The 15,572-nt window shown below is 37.6% G+C and overlaps 3 protein-coding genes across 4 annotated transcripts; all 3 read right to left on the reverse strand.

Annotated features, from left to right (window-relative positions):
- Positions 1 to 1,462: 1,462 nt before the first annotated feature.
- On the reverse strand, positions 1,463 to 4,551 carry LOC103829369 (auxilin-related protein 2). The gene is made up of 9 exons (XM_009105039.3): positions 3,818 to 4,551; positions 3,523 to 3,722; positions 3,236 to 3,456; positions 3,038 to 3,152; positions 2,856 to 2,953; positions 2,681 to 2,746; positions 2,386 to 2,475; positions 2,135 to 2,311; positions 1,463 to 1,839 (listed from the first exon to the last, which is right to left on the reverse strand). Exons 1-9 carry the CDS (start codon positions 4,357 to 4,359, stop codon positions 1,801 to 1,803), a joined length of 1,548 nt encoding a protein of 515 aa, XP_009103287.2. The 5' UTR covers positions 4,360 to 4,551; the 3' UTR covers positions 1,463 to 1,800.
- Positions 4,552 to 6,890: 2,339 nt separating this feature from the next.
- Positions 6,891 to 8,287, reverse strand: LOC103829371 (keratinocyte-associated protein 2). The gene is made up of 5 exons (XM_009105040.3): positions 8,074 to 8,287; positions 7,812 to 7,989; positions 7,684 to 7,735; positions 7,317 to 7,383; positions 6,891 to 7,191 (listed from the first exon to the last, which is right to left on the reverse strand). The coding sequence occupies exons 2-5, from the start codon at positions 7,971 to 7,973 to the stop codon at positions 7,107 to 7,109; spliced, it is 366 nt and encodes a 121-aa protein (XP_009103288.1). The 5' UTR covers positions 7,974 to 7,989; positions 8,074 to 8,287; the 3' UTR covers positions 6,891 to 7,106.
- A 571-nt stretch (positions 8,288 to 8,858) lies between these two features.
- On the reverse strand, positions 8,859 to 15,182 carry LOC103829372 (epidermal growth factor receptor substrate 15-like 1). Of its 2 annotated transcripts, none has more exons than XM_009105041.2 (13): positions 14,588 to 15,182; positions 13,163 to 14,387; positions 12,753 to 12,971; positions 12,444 to 12,670; positions 12,108 to 12,182; positions 11,801 to 11,872; positions 11,615 to 11,713; positions 11,444 to 11,515; positions 11,258 to 11,372; positions 10,912 to 10,980; positions 10,441 to 10,735; positions 10,221 to 10,323; positions 8,859 to 10,137 (listed from the first exon to the last, which is right to left on the reverse strand). In XM_009105041.2, the coding sequence occupies exons 1-13, from the start codon at positions 14,732 to 14,734 to the stop codon at positions 9,235 to 9,237; spliced, it is 3,621 nt and encodes a 1,206-aa protein (XP_009103289.2). In that variant the 5' UTR covers positions 14,735 to 15,182; the 3' UTR covers positions 8,859 to 9,234. The 2 variants fall into 2 exon arrangements, with proteins under 2 accessions (XP_009103289.2, XP_009103290.2); XM_009105042.3 differs by having other exon boundaries at positions 9,235 to 10,137; positions 12,444 to 12,667; positions 14,588 to 15,180.
- Between the last annotated feature and the right edge of the window lie 390 nt (positions 15,183 to 15,572).

The raw sequence follows: 15,572 nt of genomic DNA on the forward strand, positions 1-15,572 counted from the left end.
CATTTATTATTTTTATATTTTGTTGTTATATAATACTATATCCCCTATATATTAATAGAATATATATTAATAGAGAAACATTAAAAAAAAGTTATAACATGTAATTTGCAGTAATTAAGAAAGCACTATGCTGAGTTGTCACGTAATTAGAATGCTAATTTTGTTTACGTGGCGGTTTGAGATCAATTGAAAATTTTGTTAGTCCAAAATTAAATTTCTAAAAATGTTATACTATATAGTATGTTCATTATGGATCATTCATTTATCAAATTGAAATTATTATATATTATTTTCTTAAATAAAAAATACGGAATTATCTAATGTGATTAAAATATATATGACAGTTAATAATTTTAAATAATAAAGATTTGGTAACAGTATGTATACTTTATATCATTTTTGTTTACTTAGTTATTATTAAAATAATTACAGAATTACATTAATCATATAATAAAATTTTAGATTTTTTTTGTATATGTTGTATTTTGAATTTTTCAAAACTAGTATAAATTAGTAAAACTGTTAAAAGTCTCACATAAACATTTATGATCAAGGTTTAATTTTTTTTCTATAATAAGATACAATGATTATAAAATCATATGAATAAATAATTTTATTTTAATAGGTGTTTATGTCATATCGTTTAAATTAAACTATACATCATATAAAAATACATACTTATATTGAAATCGTTTAAATCTTAAACATTTTCTAAATTTAGGCCAAAAAAAAATTACGAAATGAAAATAAACTTAAAAATCAATATTTATATCGAGCAATAACCAAAATAAAAAAAAACAGCACAAAAATGAGAAAAATATTGAAGATAGATATGATTGGCACGTGAACGTAAACTTATTATGACCATAATTATCTTTTAAATTGCTAAATCATGATATAAAATCGAGCTGACAATAAATATTAGGCCTGATAGTAGGCTTGAAATTTTTTGGCCTAAACGTTAGATTATTATGCGATAAGTGATTTTTTGACCTAAAATATTTTTAAAAATGAGATCAGCTCATCAATAAACAAATTACGTAATTAACAAAAAAAGATTATTTAAAGGTCAAAAATATTAATTCGATCAAGAATATAAATTTTGTTTTTTATACGATATTTCTTAAATAATTTTCACATAATTTCACCATGCGCAAAATGCAGGTCTTTAAATAATTTTCATATAAATTCACCATGCGTAAAACATAGGTTTTTAAATAATTTTCATATAAATTCACCATGCGGATAACACAAGTCTTATCATAGTGAGGTGAATATTTACGAAATGAGAATGACAATTGTTTTGTAGCTTGAGGATTGTAATTGTTGTGATTCAAAAATGTCTTCTTTTTTTTTTTGAATTGAAAATGTCTTCTTTTTTTCCTGGTCTAAGATTCATTTAACCATGTCTTTCACAGATGGGTTCATAATTGAATGAAGTCAAACATCGATGAAACATCTCTACGCTACAAGCTATAAGTCGATATATATATATTTATATAAAACAAACTCTATTGTTTTTCTTTTTCTGGGGGGCTATACAATATCCCCCATGTGTTATTTTTTTGGGTGTATGTATATAAAGATGCAAAGGTAGCTACTGTTAAAAGGAAAAATGAGAGAAGAAAAAATGATAAAGACTCCAGGAAACTCAAAGACTAATTATGTATAGAGATGAGCACACAGACACAAGAACAAACAGCTACTAAGTCTCTTCAAGTGTCCTCTACCTCTTAATCAAGCATTGCTAGACTGGAAGCATACTCTTCTCAAACCTCTGAATCGAAAGACTGGGGAGGTTTAAGAGAGTTCCTCTTTGTTGAACTTATTCCATGCTTCCTGTTCAATGCAATTTTGCATTCAGTTAAACAATTAGATAAGAAATATTTGCTTGAAGCTGAGTGTAAGCTTCGTGGATTTATTGCAAGAGATAATAAACTAAACCAGATTTCTTCCAATTACTACTAACACTGTGTTAGTAACGCAGAAGCTGGTTTAGTTACTATTTTTTTTTGGAACATTGTTCCATGAAACTCTACCGATTGATCCGGTGGGGAACTAAAATTCGACTGCCAACTTTTGTCTAAATTAGATTCTAGAGAGATATGCTCATTCAGATCCAGTGAGAAAATACCTTCAAAATGTCAAAAACCTTTTCGGCTATATACTTTTGTTCAAGGGTGGCTCCTTTCTGCTGAACTTTATCGGGATGTACATACAACGTTGCCTTCCTATAGACTTTCTTGACTGCTGAAGAAGTGATCAAATCTGTCAGAGAAACAGCTTCCCAACCACATCCAGGCCAGAGTACCTGTCATCGTTCAAAAACAGAATCAGAACTCAGTGAACTTATTTACAACTTTTGTTCTCGTCATTAAAACTCACGATTTGCAAGGAAGATAACAGCGCACGCATGTTTCCTTCTTTCCCAGTCGCCCAACGCCTTATCTCAGCATCAACACCCTCAGAAATCCTCTGAAAAGCAAAGATCAACAAGAAAGCCATCAAATTCACCAACAAGGAGACACACTCTATGTAGATTTTGAAAACAAAATCACTAGAGGAAATGTCAATAACAGGAACAGTATTATCATAATGAAGATTTGTAAATCACAAAAAACGTCATTGTCCACATGTAGGCATTATTGAAATGAAGATTAAAAGAGAAGGCATAGCTTACAGTTCTCTGTTCTTGTTCAATCCGAGATTGATGATCACGGTTATTCATATCAGCTACAGCTTGTGCCTACATTTTGAAAAGGCACTGAATAGTGTAAAATCATCTAGAACCAAAATTTACGAGTCAAGGTTTGCACAAGAAGTTTCAAAGCAAAAACCAAAACAACCACACATACCACACGGCTCTTTGTTCTCTGTTCACGATCCCATCTGGCCTTTCTACGTTCATCACTTTCCCCTGGGATCTCCTCAAATTCTCTAAATATAGGATCCCCTGTGGAGAAGAAGGAAACATTGCCAAAAAAGTTAGACCAGAGTAGCCAATAACTGAAAAAGGCATGTTTTCACGACATCTAACCTCCAAAAAGTGCAGAAAAGTCATCCACCAGGTTAGCTGGAGGAGGAGGCTTCTTTGCACTAGAAACCCCATTAGGCGTCTTTTTGGGCTCGTTGACTGCTTGCTTGCGAGTTGCCTTTTGCATCAGAAAGAAGCATAAGGATACACATTTTTTTTCTAATTTTAAAGAGTGGAACATAGATTGAAAGTGGTTCTTACTTCAGTTGTCGTCCGTGACTTTGGTACACTGCTGGACCGATGCCCAGAGCTGAAAACGGAGTCAAGATCATCCGCACCAAACTGCTGTTTCTTTGTTCCAGCATCTTCAGCTTCTCTGAATTTACTAGCAGTGTCAGAGGCGGAGGCACTACGCCGCATAGTACTACTACCCATGGCAAAGTCTTCAAGCTCGTCAATTGAAGACAATCCAGAACTCTTAACTGTCAAGAAGAAGGAATACAGTAAACAACAGCTGTGAATCAAGGTTATCAAAGAGATTAAGTAACCTCTGTCGACTTTTTGCGTTGGTTTAGGGGGAGGCTTGAGCTTTGTATTTGATGGTTTTTTCCCCTGAGAACTGACAGAAGCAGCAAACTCATCAAGTGGATCCACGAACAGACCCGAAGAAGAATGTGCTGCAGAGGTAGTTGATTCTAGAACCACAAAAGGGTCAGCATCAGCAAAGATCGATGATGCACTAGTCTTGCTGAAAAACAAACCAACAACAAAAAAAAAAGAATCAATTCAAACACATTCTATACATGACAGAGGTATCAATGCTTGATAAACTGGAACACAAACCTGCTAGTGGTCTGAGAACTCCCACCAAAACCAGGAATCAACTCATCAAAACCATTCTTCCCAGAACTACTCTGGTTCCAGGTCCTGGATTCAAGACCAAACCCACCCATATCACCCAGCAAATCATCAACCCCAGCAGCATCTTGCTTCGTAGACGAAGAGAAGGCCCCAAATATATCATCATTTCCAACACCAACAGAGACAGGCACAGCACCAAACAAATCAACATCATCAAAACCCCGCGCTGAAGAAGAAGAAGAAGATGTCTTCATCCCAAAGTTGGTGGAGAACATCAAACCGTCGTCGTTTAAAGACGAAGACTTGGTGTTAGTAGGCTTGTTCAACCCACCACCAAAGACATCGAAATCGTCGTTGACAGATACCTTATTGGAGGAATAGGACGTCGATTTGGGGTTAGCAACACCGAGATTGTTCAAGCTCTGAGGGGTGGTGGTGGGAGGACGCTTGGAGGCAGCCATGGGAGCAGATTTGCCTTGGGGCTTTATCCCGTAACGCTCCGTTAGAACACCAAACTCGTCCATTTTCGAGAGATTGATTCCACAAAATTGATAACCCTGTGAAGATGGGAGAGAGAGATATTCTCTGGATATTGAAAGGGGATCTCAGAGACGGAGAATAATAATAAGGAATAAGAGAAAAACAATCGTCTCGTCTCCTTTTTTTTTTCTCTGTGTGGGAAAAAAATCTGAGAGGCACCGACGAAGACGAACGATGGGTGGGTGGGTCCTCTATACAGATGGCTTCTTTTGCTTTTTTTTTAAATTCCCACACCTTCCTTTTATATCTCATCTTCTTTTTATATATACTAGTATTGTGTCCATGCTATGCATGGAAATATTTTTATTCACAAATAAAAGTAAATTTAATTAGGACTAATTTACTAAATAACTATAAATAATAATTAAATTAAATTTTAGCTAAAATTATATGTATTATTTAACTCTGATTTATATGCATGTATATATATAATTATAAGCACACTTATCATTATTAACCACAAACATACTATATAAATGAAGTTAGATTTGTTTAGAGATTTTTACATTAGTCTTGATTAGCTTGTTTGATACAAATATTAGTTTGAAGCTTTCCTGTTTAACTTCTTAAAGATTTATTTACTTTCAATAATTTTTCTAATCTTTGACTTGCAATTTATGTTTATTTGGCTTACTGCATTTAGTAATTCATTAAGTATCTCCATTTACAAACAAAACTACTATTCTAAATCTACTGAAAACAATAAAACAGCATGTCACAGCAGACATAACTAAGCCATGGAAACAGAGCAAATATTTTTAAAATCTTCTAAAATCACTTAATGTATGCAACTATATCTTCTAAAATCTATATGACATAAATGATAAACTCACAGCAGACATAACTAAGCCATGGAAACAGAGCAAATATTTTTATTGACATGTTATTTTGAAAACATGGTAAAAATTATACGTATAACTGGATAGTCACACATTATAGTGAAGAACACTAACAAAACAAAGAGAAGTATTATATGAGATAACAAATACCTAGTATTTTGCTACTAAAGAAATTCAATCTTTAGCTATTCAAAGAAAAACATGTGTCCGTGCAAATAGAAACTCCACATAGACAGTAAAATGAGAAAAGAAAAATTAATTAATCAAAAAGCATCAAGCAGAGCATAATCAGTCATCTCGTTGATTTATTCAAAAATTGCAAAATTCATAGTGTTATAAAACACTTCCCTAAATTTAAACCTTGAGCATTATGATTATGAGTTCAAGTATTATGATTATGGCAAGAGAAAATCTGAGAATATAATAGGAAAACCTTGTTAAACCATATCTTGGAGAAGCCAGCAATGGTACTCCACATCATGGGTCTCGAAAACCATTCCCAAGATCCGACCAACTCAAACCACATAATACATAATTGCAACCCGCATTTCAACAAAGTTGCTTTAGTCTAGTGGTATAGGAGCTTCAGTTGGAGTGCCCGTCCCTGGGTTCGAGCCTTGGCCACTGCAGAATTTACATATGGGCTGCAGCATCCGAGACCGAAGACCGTTACACGGTGAGCCACATGGTGACGCCCTGGCAGTGTCCTTGCTCACTTCGGTCTCTAGTCTGGACCACCTCGGTGGGACCAGGATACTCGGTTAGCAAAAAATAAAAAAAAAATAAAAAAAAACCCGCATTTCAGCGATATGACAGAAAACTTAAAGGGAAATGTTATGTTTTGATCTCGTCTTCTTCCGCTCCTAAAGAAGTAGCATATGGCTCTCATATTTTGTTTTAATCGAATGGAAGTTGTTCAGTTGGTCTGCTGTTTGCTCATTGAATATTTATAGGAGTATGAAAAATAAAGGAACCTTGATAAAGTGAAGATCATGGGTAGTGTCAGTGTAGTGGGTTTCGAGAAACCGTATATGGTTGTTTTTTTTTCATTTTCTAAACTATTATTTGTTTTAACTAATTTAGCTTAAATTTGGTAAATATTAATGACATGTCAAATTTTAATTGGTAGAATAACTTGTGTTTTAGTATATAAGGGATAATATTGATTTTACGGAAAACAAAAAGATTTCACTGTAACTAATTAAAAAAAATATCATTTCATTTATGTAAAAAAAAATTAAAACTTGTTGTTTATATGATGAATTGATGATACAGTATTCCAGTTACATTCCCACTTTGAAAATTGATGATACGTTTTCTTTTTCTTTATACATCTCATGTATTTTTTTTTGAAATTCAAAACTTGTAGATTTCAGTGAGCTAGGAGATAAGGAGGAAATAAAATTCCAGGATTTATTTATAGAAAAAGGGAAAACATAATCATAAACATTTATGTTTCTATATATTTACGTGAAATGCTATCTTTTTCTCGACTGGCAATTCATTTAGAAAGTTAGATAACACCACCCACTATGATCAGTCATCTACCAATTATCTATTGTATATGTGAATCAACTTCAGTATTGCTATGAGAAAGTTGAAAGGCCAAACCAAAACCGACCAAACGAACCCAACCCCAGTACAACATTAGTAGTCCAACACTCACAGAAAGCTCCGAAAATTTGTACTAATCTTAATTCAAAACTAGATATATTATATGATTATTTGACTAACTTTCTCCAAGAACATAGAGTCATAAACACAAGTACAAAATCGACCAAGCATAAGATGCAGAAATTCTAAGTCTCTTTAGTTCATGAAGTTGGAAGTATCCTTGAATCTTCTTTTAGTTGTAAACAACAATAAACACATTATCCTGTTCTCTAATTCCTTCAGTGCCTTTTAGATTTTGACTCAGAGTGCATGTATCCAGAGATCTTGTTCATCTCGTATAACAGCCCAGCAGAGAACAAAAAGCTGCAACCCCAAAACATTGAACAACAAAGCAAAGCAACCCACAATTGTTAGCTAGAGAGAGAAAGAGAGTAACGGAATAGTAGTAACATCGGTTGAATATTGAGAAGAACTAGTGTCAGTCTTACCAGGTTGTAATACAAACTCGATGCACCGTGCTAGCAGCTACAAGAGCTATGATCTCCGCAATAACCACTTCCAAAAATAAACGAAAAACTTTTCATCAGCAAACAAACTTTACGCCATAGTTTTCACAGTGATTCTTGCATAAACTAAGAAATGATCAATTAAAAATATCTAATCTTCCCCACATCCTGGAATTGATTCACATGCCCTTGAAACACTCAAAAGCAATATTTTGGGGATTATCTGAGTCTCCGAACTAAACAAATCAAAAAGTCCTCAAACCAGACAGAGAGTGATAACAGAAAAGAGAAGTGTTTTAACAGATAATTGATTTTATCAATAATGTCCATGTCAAAGAGAAACAGCTACCTGCACCCCAGCTACTCTTCGTGCCAGAAGACTCCTGGAGATTTCCTATCAACTGCAAAGTAATCACATCACATTGACCCAACTGGATCAAGTTTGAAATAGACAAAGATGAGAACTCTGTAGCTTACTGTGAGAGAGAAGAGAAAGAGGAGGGAGCTAGTGAAGCCTCCAAGGATCGTGAACAGCTCCGAAGAAGCTAATTTCCCTCTGTACACTTCTTGAAGCGAGAGGACCACCGTAAACAGAAGCATGGATCCAAGCATCGATCTTCCACCTCCCGCCGCCGCCATTGATTTCTCCTTTACTCTTCGGGAAATGAAACATCGTCTCAGGAAAGAAAAAAATCTAGAGCGACAACCTTTTGAATGATCGGAGAATGTGATTGATTACCTTGAACGAAAATTACCCTAACAGATCGGAGCTTCCCTCTTCTCCTCAGCTTCACGGAAAATGAAGAAGACGACCGACGAGGCGGAGTAATACTACAGTAAGAGTATTACAGAAATACCCTCACTCCCGAGATTTATTTTACATCTAAACGTTGTCGTTTTGATTAAGAGTTCAAGACAAACAAATGATTTGTTTCCTCCTACTTGAGTGTTGTTCAAGAATCTAGCTTTGATGATGGATACGTCAAAATAAATAGAGGTACACTTTTGTTAGCTTTTGTTTGCCTCGGTGGTTGTGATTGACACTACAAAATCTAATTGATTTTGCTTTGTTGGAAACATGAATAAACTTAGCTCTGCGGTATCCCCAGTGATCCTTGTCTCTCTGTTGCTTTTGCCTCCTGCATGTCTGATACCCACCATATGTTATAACCTCAGCGTCAACAGGTGAATCTCCAAACTTTTAAGGAAAAAGTGATGGATGTCGTTTTGAGAAGACTAACCATAGAGTCAATCCTACAGTACTGGTCACCACTCGAGATGGTATCCCAAGAACTATTTGTATCATAAGTTTTGGTTACATATTATGATTTTGAATAGAAAGTAATGAGATGAGGACGTTGAAAAGCATGATCAATCTATCAGTGTCTTCAGTCCAAATGTTCCAGGAACGCTGATGCCTTCATAGGATTCATACAATGTTAACAATTTTCAATCCTTTTATAATAGAGAAAGATTTAAATAAATCAAAATTATAGATAGATACGGATTATTAAAGAAAAAAAAAACAATCAATCTAATGTAAGATTATCTGAAAATTATCCATACAAGACGATTACAAAGATACAATTTCAATTTCTGTTTAACCGGGACACATAAATTTTCATTATTCATCATGTCATAACAAAGGAAGAGAAAAGAAAGAGACACTACTCAGAGATCAAACGACACTCGTCAAAAAAAAAAAAAAATCCTTGAGAAGAAAAAAAAATGGCAAATGAACTACTACTATATATTAACAAAAAAAAAATGAAGCAAGCAGAAGAGGGCAAACCAAACAAATAAAAATACATAGAACTCTAAGTTCGAACTGTAGTAAAAAACAGCAACAATATGATATATGATCATGATCATACTCGTATCACACGTGGGCTTGTGGGTGCTAGAAGGCATTCCAATGATCAGAGCTCCGTGGTGTCTCTGCTGTATTTGTCGTTGTTTTGAATGGTCCGGTAGAACCGAACGGGTCATGGTCATCAAACCCAAACCCGTGACTGTAATCAGCGTCTCTAGTACTTCCAATAGAATCAAATCTCGTCAATGATGCTTTAGGTGTCTCGGCCGCGTAGTTGTTGCTAGACGAATCATAGCTTTGTGCATTGAAGGAATCGTATCTCTGATAGTTGAAAGAATCAAACCTGGACGCGAATGGGTCTGGCTCGCTTGTGCTGCGCATCGAGTCTGAGCGGGATAGAGAGAAAGCGTCATTGTTGTTGCTGTTGAATGAGTCAAAGCGGGAGAAGGTGTTGGAAGAGAAGTCGTCTTGTGCAGCAGGTGTGCTTGGGACAGAATCGAACATGAAGGGACTTCTCCCTGGGAACAAGTTGTCTGAACGAGGAGTCTCTGATGCAAACGGCTTCCCGCCAAAATCAGACGTGCTATAAGCAGGAGTGCTTGGGACAGAGTCGTCGAAAAAGGATTTCTTTTCGGGAAACATGTTTCCAGGATAAGCAGGAGTGCTTGGAACAGAGTCGTCGAAGAATGATTTGCCCGCGTAAGCAGGAGTGCTTGGAACCGAGTCATCGAAGTACGATTTATTGCCTGAGTAAGAGGCAGTGGTTGTTGCTGGAGTGCTCGGGACAGAATCAGCAAACAAGGAAGGTTTTGCAGTGAAACCGTCGTTTGCATTTGCCGAGGGGCTTGGGACAGAATCAGAAAATATAGATAGCTTTGGAGGGAGGAAGTCGTTTGATAGGGTGGAGCCAGTTTTTATAGGCTTGATGCTGAAGTCATCGAATCCGAACCCGAATCCAAAACCACTATCATGCTTCTCGTGATCCTTGTCCTGCGTAAACACACAACACTCAAAACAATTAGATTAAGAAGACCAGCATCAATATTAATTTAGAGCGCATGTGCACATTATACCTTTCCGTTGAAGCTTGAAACTGAATCTGTTTCATCGTGAGAGTCATAGTTTAGAGTTTTGCCAGCAGAAGCAGTAGATTCGCCATCATCATGGCCATTTTCACTGAGACAGAATTGAGTACAATGTAGACAATGTAAGTCAAGTCGGATGTTTAGGAACATGGTTTACTCTATTTTTACTCACTCATGACACACACACGGTCTAAGAAAAGAGGCCTACCTCCTCGTATCTTTGGTTCGGGGTGAATCGTCAGCTTCAATACCCTTTCTAGCATCAGGGTCATCCAGAGACCCGTTTCTATCATTTTTACCGTCTGCAGATGCTGGATCCTTTTCAGAAGCCTCTTCATCACTGCTTGGCTTTTTCTCTGTTTTAGACTCAACATCTGAGGATGAAATGTCTTCACCTTCATTTGAAGAGGCAGTAATTTCTTTCTTCCAAGCCGATGATTTTTCCTTTGGAGGGGCTATGACGTTTTGAACATCAAGTGTAAGCTCCTTCACAAAGACAAACCCTGAAAGTAGAGAAAAATTAGTATGCCAAATTCAAGTGTTCGACTTCAAAATTCGTACCCTGTTTTGGAAGACAGGTAACTATAAGGAAACAAGAAACATTGATTAAACATCTTAAGCCATGCTTCCTCGATAATCTCATCTAACAAAGATAACTAAATCGAAACCGCAAGTATACCTTCCTCCTCTAGCTTATCCCATTCTTCATCCCAATCCGCAGAACCTTCCTGGATTCCAGGCTGCCAACCTGTGAAAGGCGAAGAAGTCCAATGAATACATAAAAAAAAAATGTATACCATTGTATAGAACAAAAGTATTTCTTGCAACAATACATAAAGAGCCAAGTATACTGAGTTTCGTGTTGTGCACAAGCATCAACGTTTAATCAAATACTTAAATAATAAAATTACAAGATCCTAAAATCAAAAGCCACATAACATTGTAACCATTCCTGCCACTGATTGAGAGAATACAATATTAAAAGTATTATTTCATTGGAGTCAAGAAGGGGTGTAAATCTATACCATAAGGAAGTTCCACCAGAGTAGTGGGTTTGCCACGTACTCCATATTGTTTGCAGCGCTCATTCAAATTTCTAATCAGTTCCTCAAGGCCTGATTGGATGTGTTCAGTGCGCTCCTACAAGACAACATTCAGCTAACTACAACCACCAAACACAATCAATCAACGGGATAGCACGCGTGGCTTACCTTAACAACACCATCATCAAGCTTGCCTTCTTCAAATTTGACTATTGCCTGGTACAATTCCATTTTCTTCTCCTGAAATTTAAAGGGAGGTTTATCATATTTTTAAGGAGACATATAGCTTGCAAATAATTCAAATTAAGCCATGTTACTGGGATATTGCTTGTAAACTACCTGTATATCACGGAACGTGGCCTCTTCAATAGTCAATTTAGAGCCTACATTGCCAGACTTCTTGTATTTCTCCTCGTATTTCTTTGCTAGAGATTCAAGCTGGATTACAGATTTAGTATGTTAGGTAAACGAACTGGATGTGTAATACCATTACAGAAGCAGCACAGTGCCACAAAAACTGTATACCTCACGTTTATCACCCGAGACTCTCTCCGTAATCTCATTGTACCTGTTGTCACATCTGCTCTTATATAAAACCTGTCACCCAAGGAACCAAAGAAGGTCAAAGAAACAAACTTATCGTTGGTAATAGTAAGGAAGTTCCTCAAAACAACTATATTTCTCGAGCTTTTAAGATCACTTCAGCACAAATCAAACAACAAAACTATACAATACTAATAATGTCAAACAGGTGTTTGCCACTACTACTGGTATCAAAATAAGTAATTACAAACAACATTTTGGGAAAGAAAAGACCAACAGAAATACTTACAAGTTCCTGCATCTTAGCATGGAAGAACTCGATTTTTTGCTTGGAATCAGCTATTTCTTTTTCAAGTTCATCCACCTGATGACCAAAATACAAGGATTTTGAGAAAAGAAACAGCAGTCACATAAATTTCTAGGCTATGTCAAATTTCAGTCAATAACTGATCTCCTATGCGGAGAAAGAACACAAATTGCCAGAAGTAGTATCAAAACAGGTTTACAAACAGTGAAAAAAAAAGGAATTATGTATAGTTTCCAGAGGCTGTCTGATAACGCTAACCTAAAAAAACCTACGACATTGGCAAATTAGAAAGCAAATCAGAGAGAAACCAGAGAATGCCTTTTTATCAATGGCAGTTGCTTCTTCAAACTTTGAGTTGAGTGAATCCTGCTCCTCTTTACTAAGTTGATCCACCAGATGTTTTTCCAGCTCAGGCATCTTACGCTTTGGCTGAGTGGGCTGGACCATTCCCTCACTAGGTGAGAGAGGAACCGGTCTCGGAGGCTTTCCTTTGGGAATAGCTGGTGGCCTCGAACCCCCATGAAGTTGATGATGTTGGGCACCTACTATATTTGGTCCAGGAATAAACATGCCGCCAGCAGAAAAATAATGCAAGTAATACAGAAAAAGGTTTGCGTGATGCCATACCATGTGGATGTCCCCAGGACGCATTGCCATGTGGTGCCACAGATTGACCAGGAGAGGTAAACATGCTCTCACTAGATATTATGGTGCTTGGGAATACTGGGGGAAGAGGTCGGCCCTCTCTATAACGCTCCATTAGATAGACAGCAATACAAAATTCCCTTAGAGAGAGCATGCTATCATTATCTTGATCGGATAAATCCCAAACCTGCTTCAAAGCCTCTGTAATACCAAGGAACAGCATTGGAAACACACAAACTGTCTACATTCCCATAAAACACAAAAAAAAAAGTATACATAACGATACAAGGGTCACTTAATTAAAATGCATGTTCACCATCATAACAACAAGCTCAAACTGAAACAAGACCATTGATAACGGACGAAGTAACAAAAACGAAAATGTAGCCTACCTTGCGGGAGCTTCCAACTGAAGAACAGATTGCGAGCCTGGTTCCCGGTAATCTTTCCGTCCCTATCAGTGTCAACTTGCACAAAAACCTTGGTATATTTCTGGACATCAGCTGGAGTCATTTTTGGCCAAGGGGCTTGTGAGTGGGAGTGGGGTTGGTGTTGGGGTCGGGGCTGGTGGTGGGGTTGGTGGTGAGGTAGGGGCTGAGGTTGGTGGTGAGGCTGGGAATGATGTTGGTGTTGAGGCTGGGGTTGGTATTGAGGTCGGGGCTGAGACTGACGCTGGGTCATCTGACTAGAAGCTGACATTCCAACTCCAACAGTAGAGCCAGTTGTACCAGAAGCTGCACCGGAGGGAGCAAATGGCTGGCTTATTTGTCCAGCAAGCTGATTCTGAACCCCAACAGGATTCTTTCCCAAAGAGCCATGTTGCGGGATTGAACTTTGCCTAACTACAGACTGTGCAACCCCAGGAGCCACAACAGTTCCAGAAGAAACAGATGAAATGGCCACTGTCGACGTAGTTCCAGTAGTAAGTTGTTTTGGCTCCGTGGAAGCAACTGCAAACACATCTCCGAAAAGTGAGTCAGAGGCAAAACCGTTTCCTGATGCCGCCAGTTCCTTGGGATCCTTGCCTACCAATTGACTGGATGGCACATCTAGAGCACGAGCACCTGAAGGAGCAGAAGAATCTTGGGGCTTGTGCACAGGCGCTGATTCTTGAGGTCTAGCGGTTGTAGAGCTTATTACTGCTGGTGTCATATGCGGTGTTGGTATATGGTTAGCAACTGAATTAGGTGCAGTACGAGGCGCACCAGCACCAGCCCCTCCAGCTGGCAGACCCTGGCTTTGAAAGTTTTGCGGTGGTTGAGCCGGACGTGGCCCATTAAATTGATTCTGCTGGCCCGGGACTACTTGTTGATTACTAGTGCTTACGGTGCCGCCCATTTGACCTCCCCTCATACCAGCCGCTACTGATGATGGCATCGATGTAGCTCCCTGAGCTTGTGTAGCAGGCACAACTCCCCTGGGCTGTGGAGAGGGTGTTGCAGCAAGATTTATCTTGGGAGCAGGGATATTAGCTGAAGCAGGACTATAAATTGCAGCCTTCACTATCTCAGGCGTCAATTCCCGTCTACTTTGTGCCACAGTTACCAACTTTAAAGCATTGTAGAACTCCGCTCGACCAAGGTAACCAGCCTTTTTTGCATCCGCGTAGGACCATACCTACAAGCATGATAAAAAAAAAAAAAAACTATAACATCAACATATCCAAAGGTTAATAATAGCCACAATAGGAGCTGAAAAACTTATATATGCACAAATCTGAAGAATGTTGTCTACAGTCCAGCAGAATGAAAAGAGAGGCTCCATCGCAATTCTAAACCAAACGATCCCACAGATGAAAGATCCAATTCAAAAGGAACCTGAGCAAGGACGTTCTTAGGCAAATTGGAGGCTTGGAAGAAAGCGACAGCCTCAGCACCACTGATACGACCATCTCCGTCCAAATCTGCTCTCCTGAAATACGTATCGAACAGATCCTGGCTCCCCGTCGGCCTCGGCGCCGCCATTTGGAAACGGAGGATGATCCGGAAGACAGTGTCCCACAACAAGATGCGTGGAAAAGCCCTAACACATGAGGCTGGCCGAGTCCAATCGTTAGATCACCGCATCGCGGGGAGGTTCGATTGGAAGGAAGGAGAAATGAGATCGGTGGCGGTGAAGATAGCGACGGTTACGAGAGGCGGAGAGGATGATGATGATTCTCCCGACAGAGAAACAATCCAATTCCCGGGGATTTGAGATGGAAACCGGTACAGCCCGATGGAGGAGGAGATTTTGGGAAAGTTATTTGATGAGAAAAAAATAATGTTATTTTGTTAAATCGCATAACTACCTCGAGATGCAAATAATAATACGGACAGAGCTTATTGCTTTAAAAAATAAAAATAATATACAATTTCCTTTTATTATATTATCAGCTTGCTCGACTGATAACGATGTCTATGATCTCAGAGAGAGATGTAATATGAGCAAGTTCTCTGCTTTAGTAGTTCTTAACTACTCATTTCTACTATACGACGGCGTTTACTCATATCTACCCAGTTTCAAGAGCTCTTGCTCCAAGTCCTCAAAAGGTTAGAGGTAGAGATTGATTGTTTGTAGTTTTTGCTTTAGTTTTTGGTTTTTGTTTTTGCGAAAATTATTTTTTATCTAATTAAGTTTTTGGTTTTAGTTTTAGTTTTTGTTTTGTAAAAACTATGTGAATTGCCAATCAAGATTTTCAATAAATAGATTCTCTAAAATTTAGGAAAACTAGTTTTTCAAAAGTTTAACCATTTAATGAAGAAAAACCAAAAACCAACTTTTTTGAGTTTTTATGGAAAAAAAAACGAATTTTGATTTTTT

This window comes from Brassica rapa, chromosome A07, assembly GCF_000309985.2.
Source record: "Brassica rapa cultivar Chiifu-401-42 chromosome A07, CAAS_Brap_v3.01, whole genome shotgun sequence".
NCBI lineage: Eukaryota > Viridiplantae > Streptophyta > Magnoliopsida > Brassicales > Brassicaceae > Brassica > Brassica rapa.

What these genes read in the sequence shown, in the direction of transcription:
- LOC103829369 (XM_009105039.3), bottom strand. Translation starts at nt 4,359, where the DNA reads ATGGACGAGTTTGGTGTTCTAACGGAGCGTTACGGGATAAAGCCCCAA. An exon ending in AGTTCTCAGACCACTAGCAG is followed by an intron (nt 3,723 to 3,817) that starts GTTTGTGTTCCA and finishes TTTGTTTTTCAG; the next exon opens with CAAGACTAGTGCATCATCGA. An exon ending in AGGTTTTTGACATTTTGAAG is followed by an intron (nt 1,840 to 2,134) that starts GTATTTTCTCAC and finishes TGCATTGAACAG; the next exon opens with GAAGCATGGAATAAGTTCAA.
- LOC103829371 (XM_009105040.3), bottom strand. Translation starts at nt 7,973, where the DNA reads ATGGCGGCGGCGGGAGGTGGAAGATCGATGCTTGGATCCATGCTTCTG. An exon ending in GAAGAGTAGCTGGGGTGCAG is followed by an intron (nt 7,384 to 7,683) that starts GTAGCTGTTTCT and finishes TATTTTTGGAAG; the next exon opens with TGGTTATTGCGGAGATCATA. An exon ending in CGAGTTTGTATTACAACCTG is followed by an intron (nt 7,192 to 7,316) that starts GTAAGACTGACA and finishes TTGGGGTTGCAG; the next exon opens with CTTTTTGTTCTCTGCTGGGC.
- LOC103829372 (XM_009105041.2), bottom strand. Translation starts at nt 14,734, where the DNA reads ATGGCGGCGCCGAGGCCGACGGGGAGCCAGGATCTGTTCGATACGTAT. An exon ending in CTAAGAACGTCCTTGCTCAG is followed by an intron (nt 14,388 to 14,587) that starts GTTCCTTTTGAA and finishes TCATGCTTGTAG; the next exon opens with GTATGGTCCTACGCGGATGC. An exon ending in TCTGGTGGAACTTCCTTATG is followed by an intron (nt 10,981 to 11,257) that starts GTATAGATTTAC and finishes CGCCTTTCACAG; the next exon opens with GTTGGCAGCCTGGAATCCAG.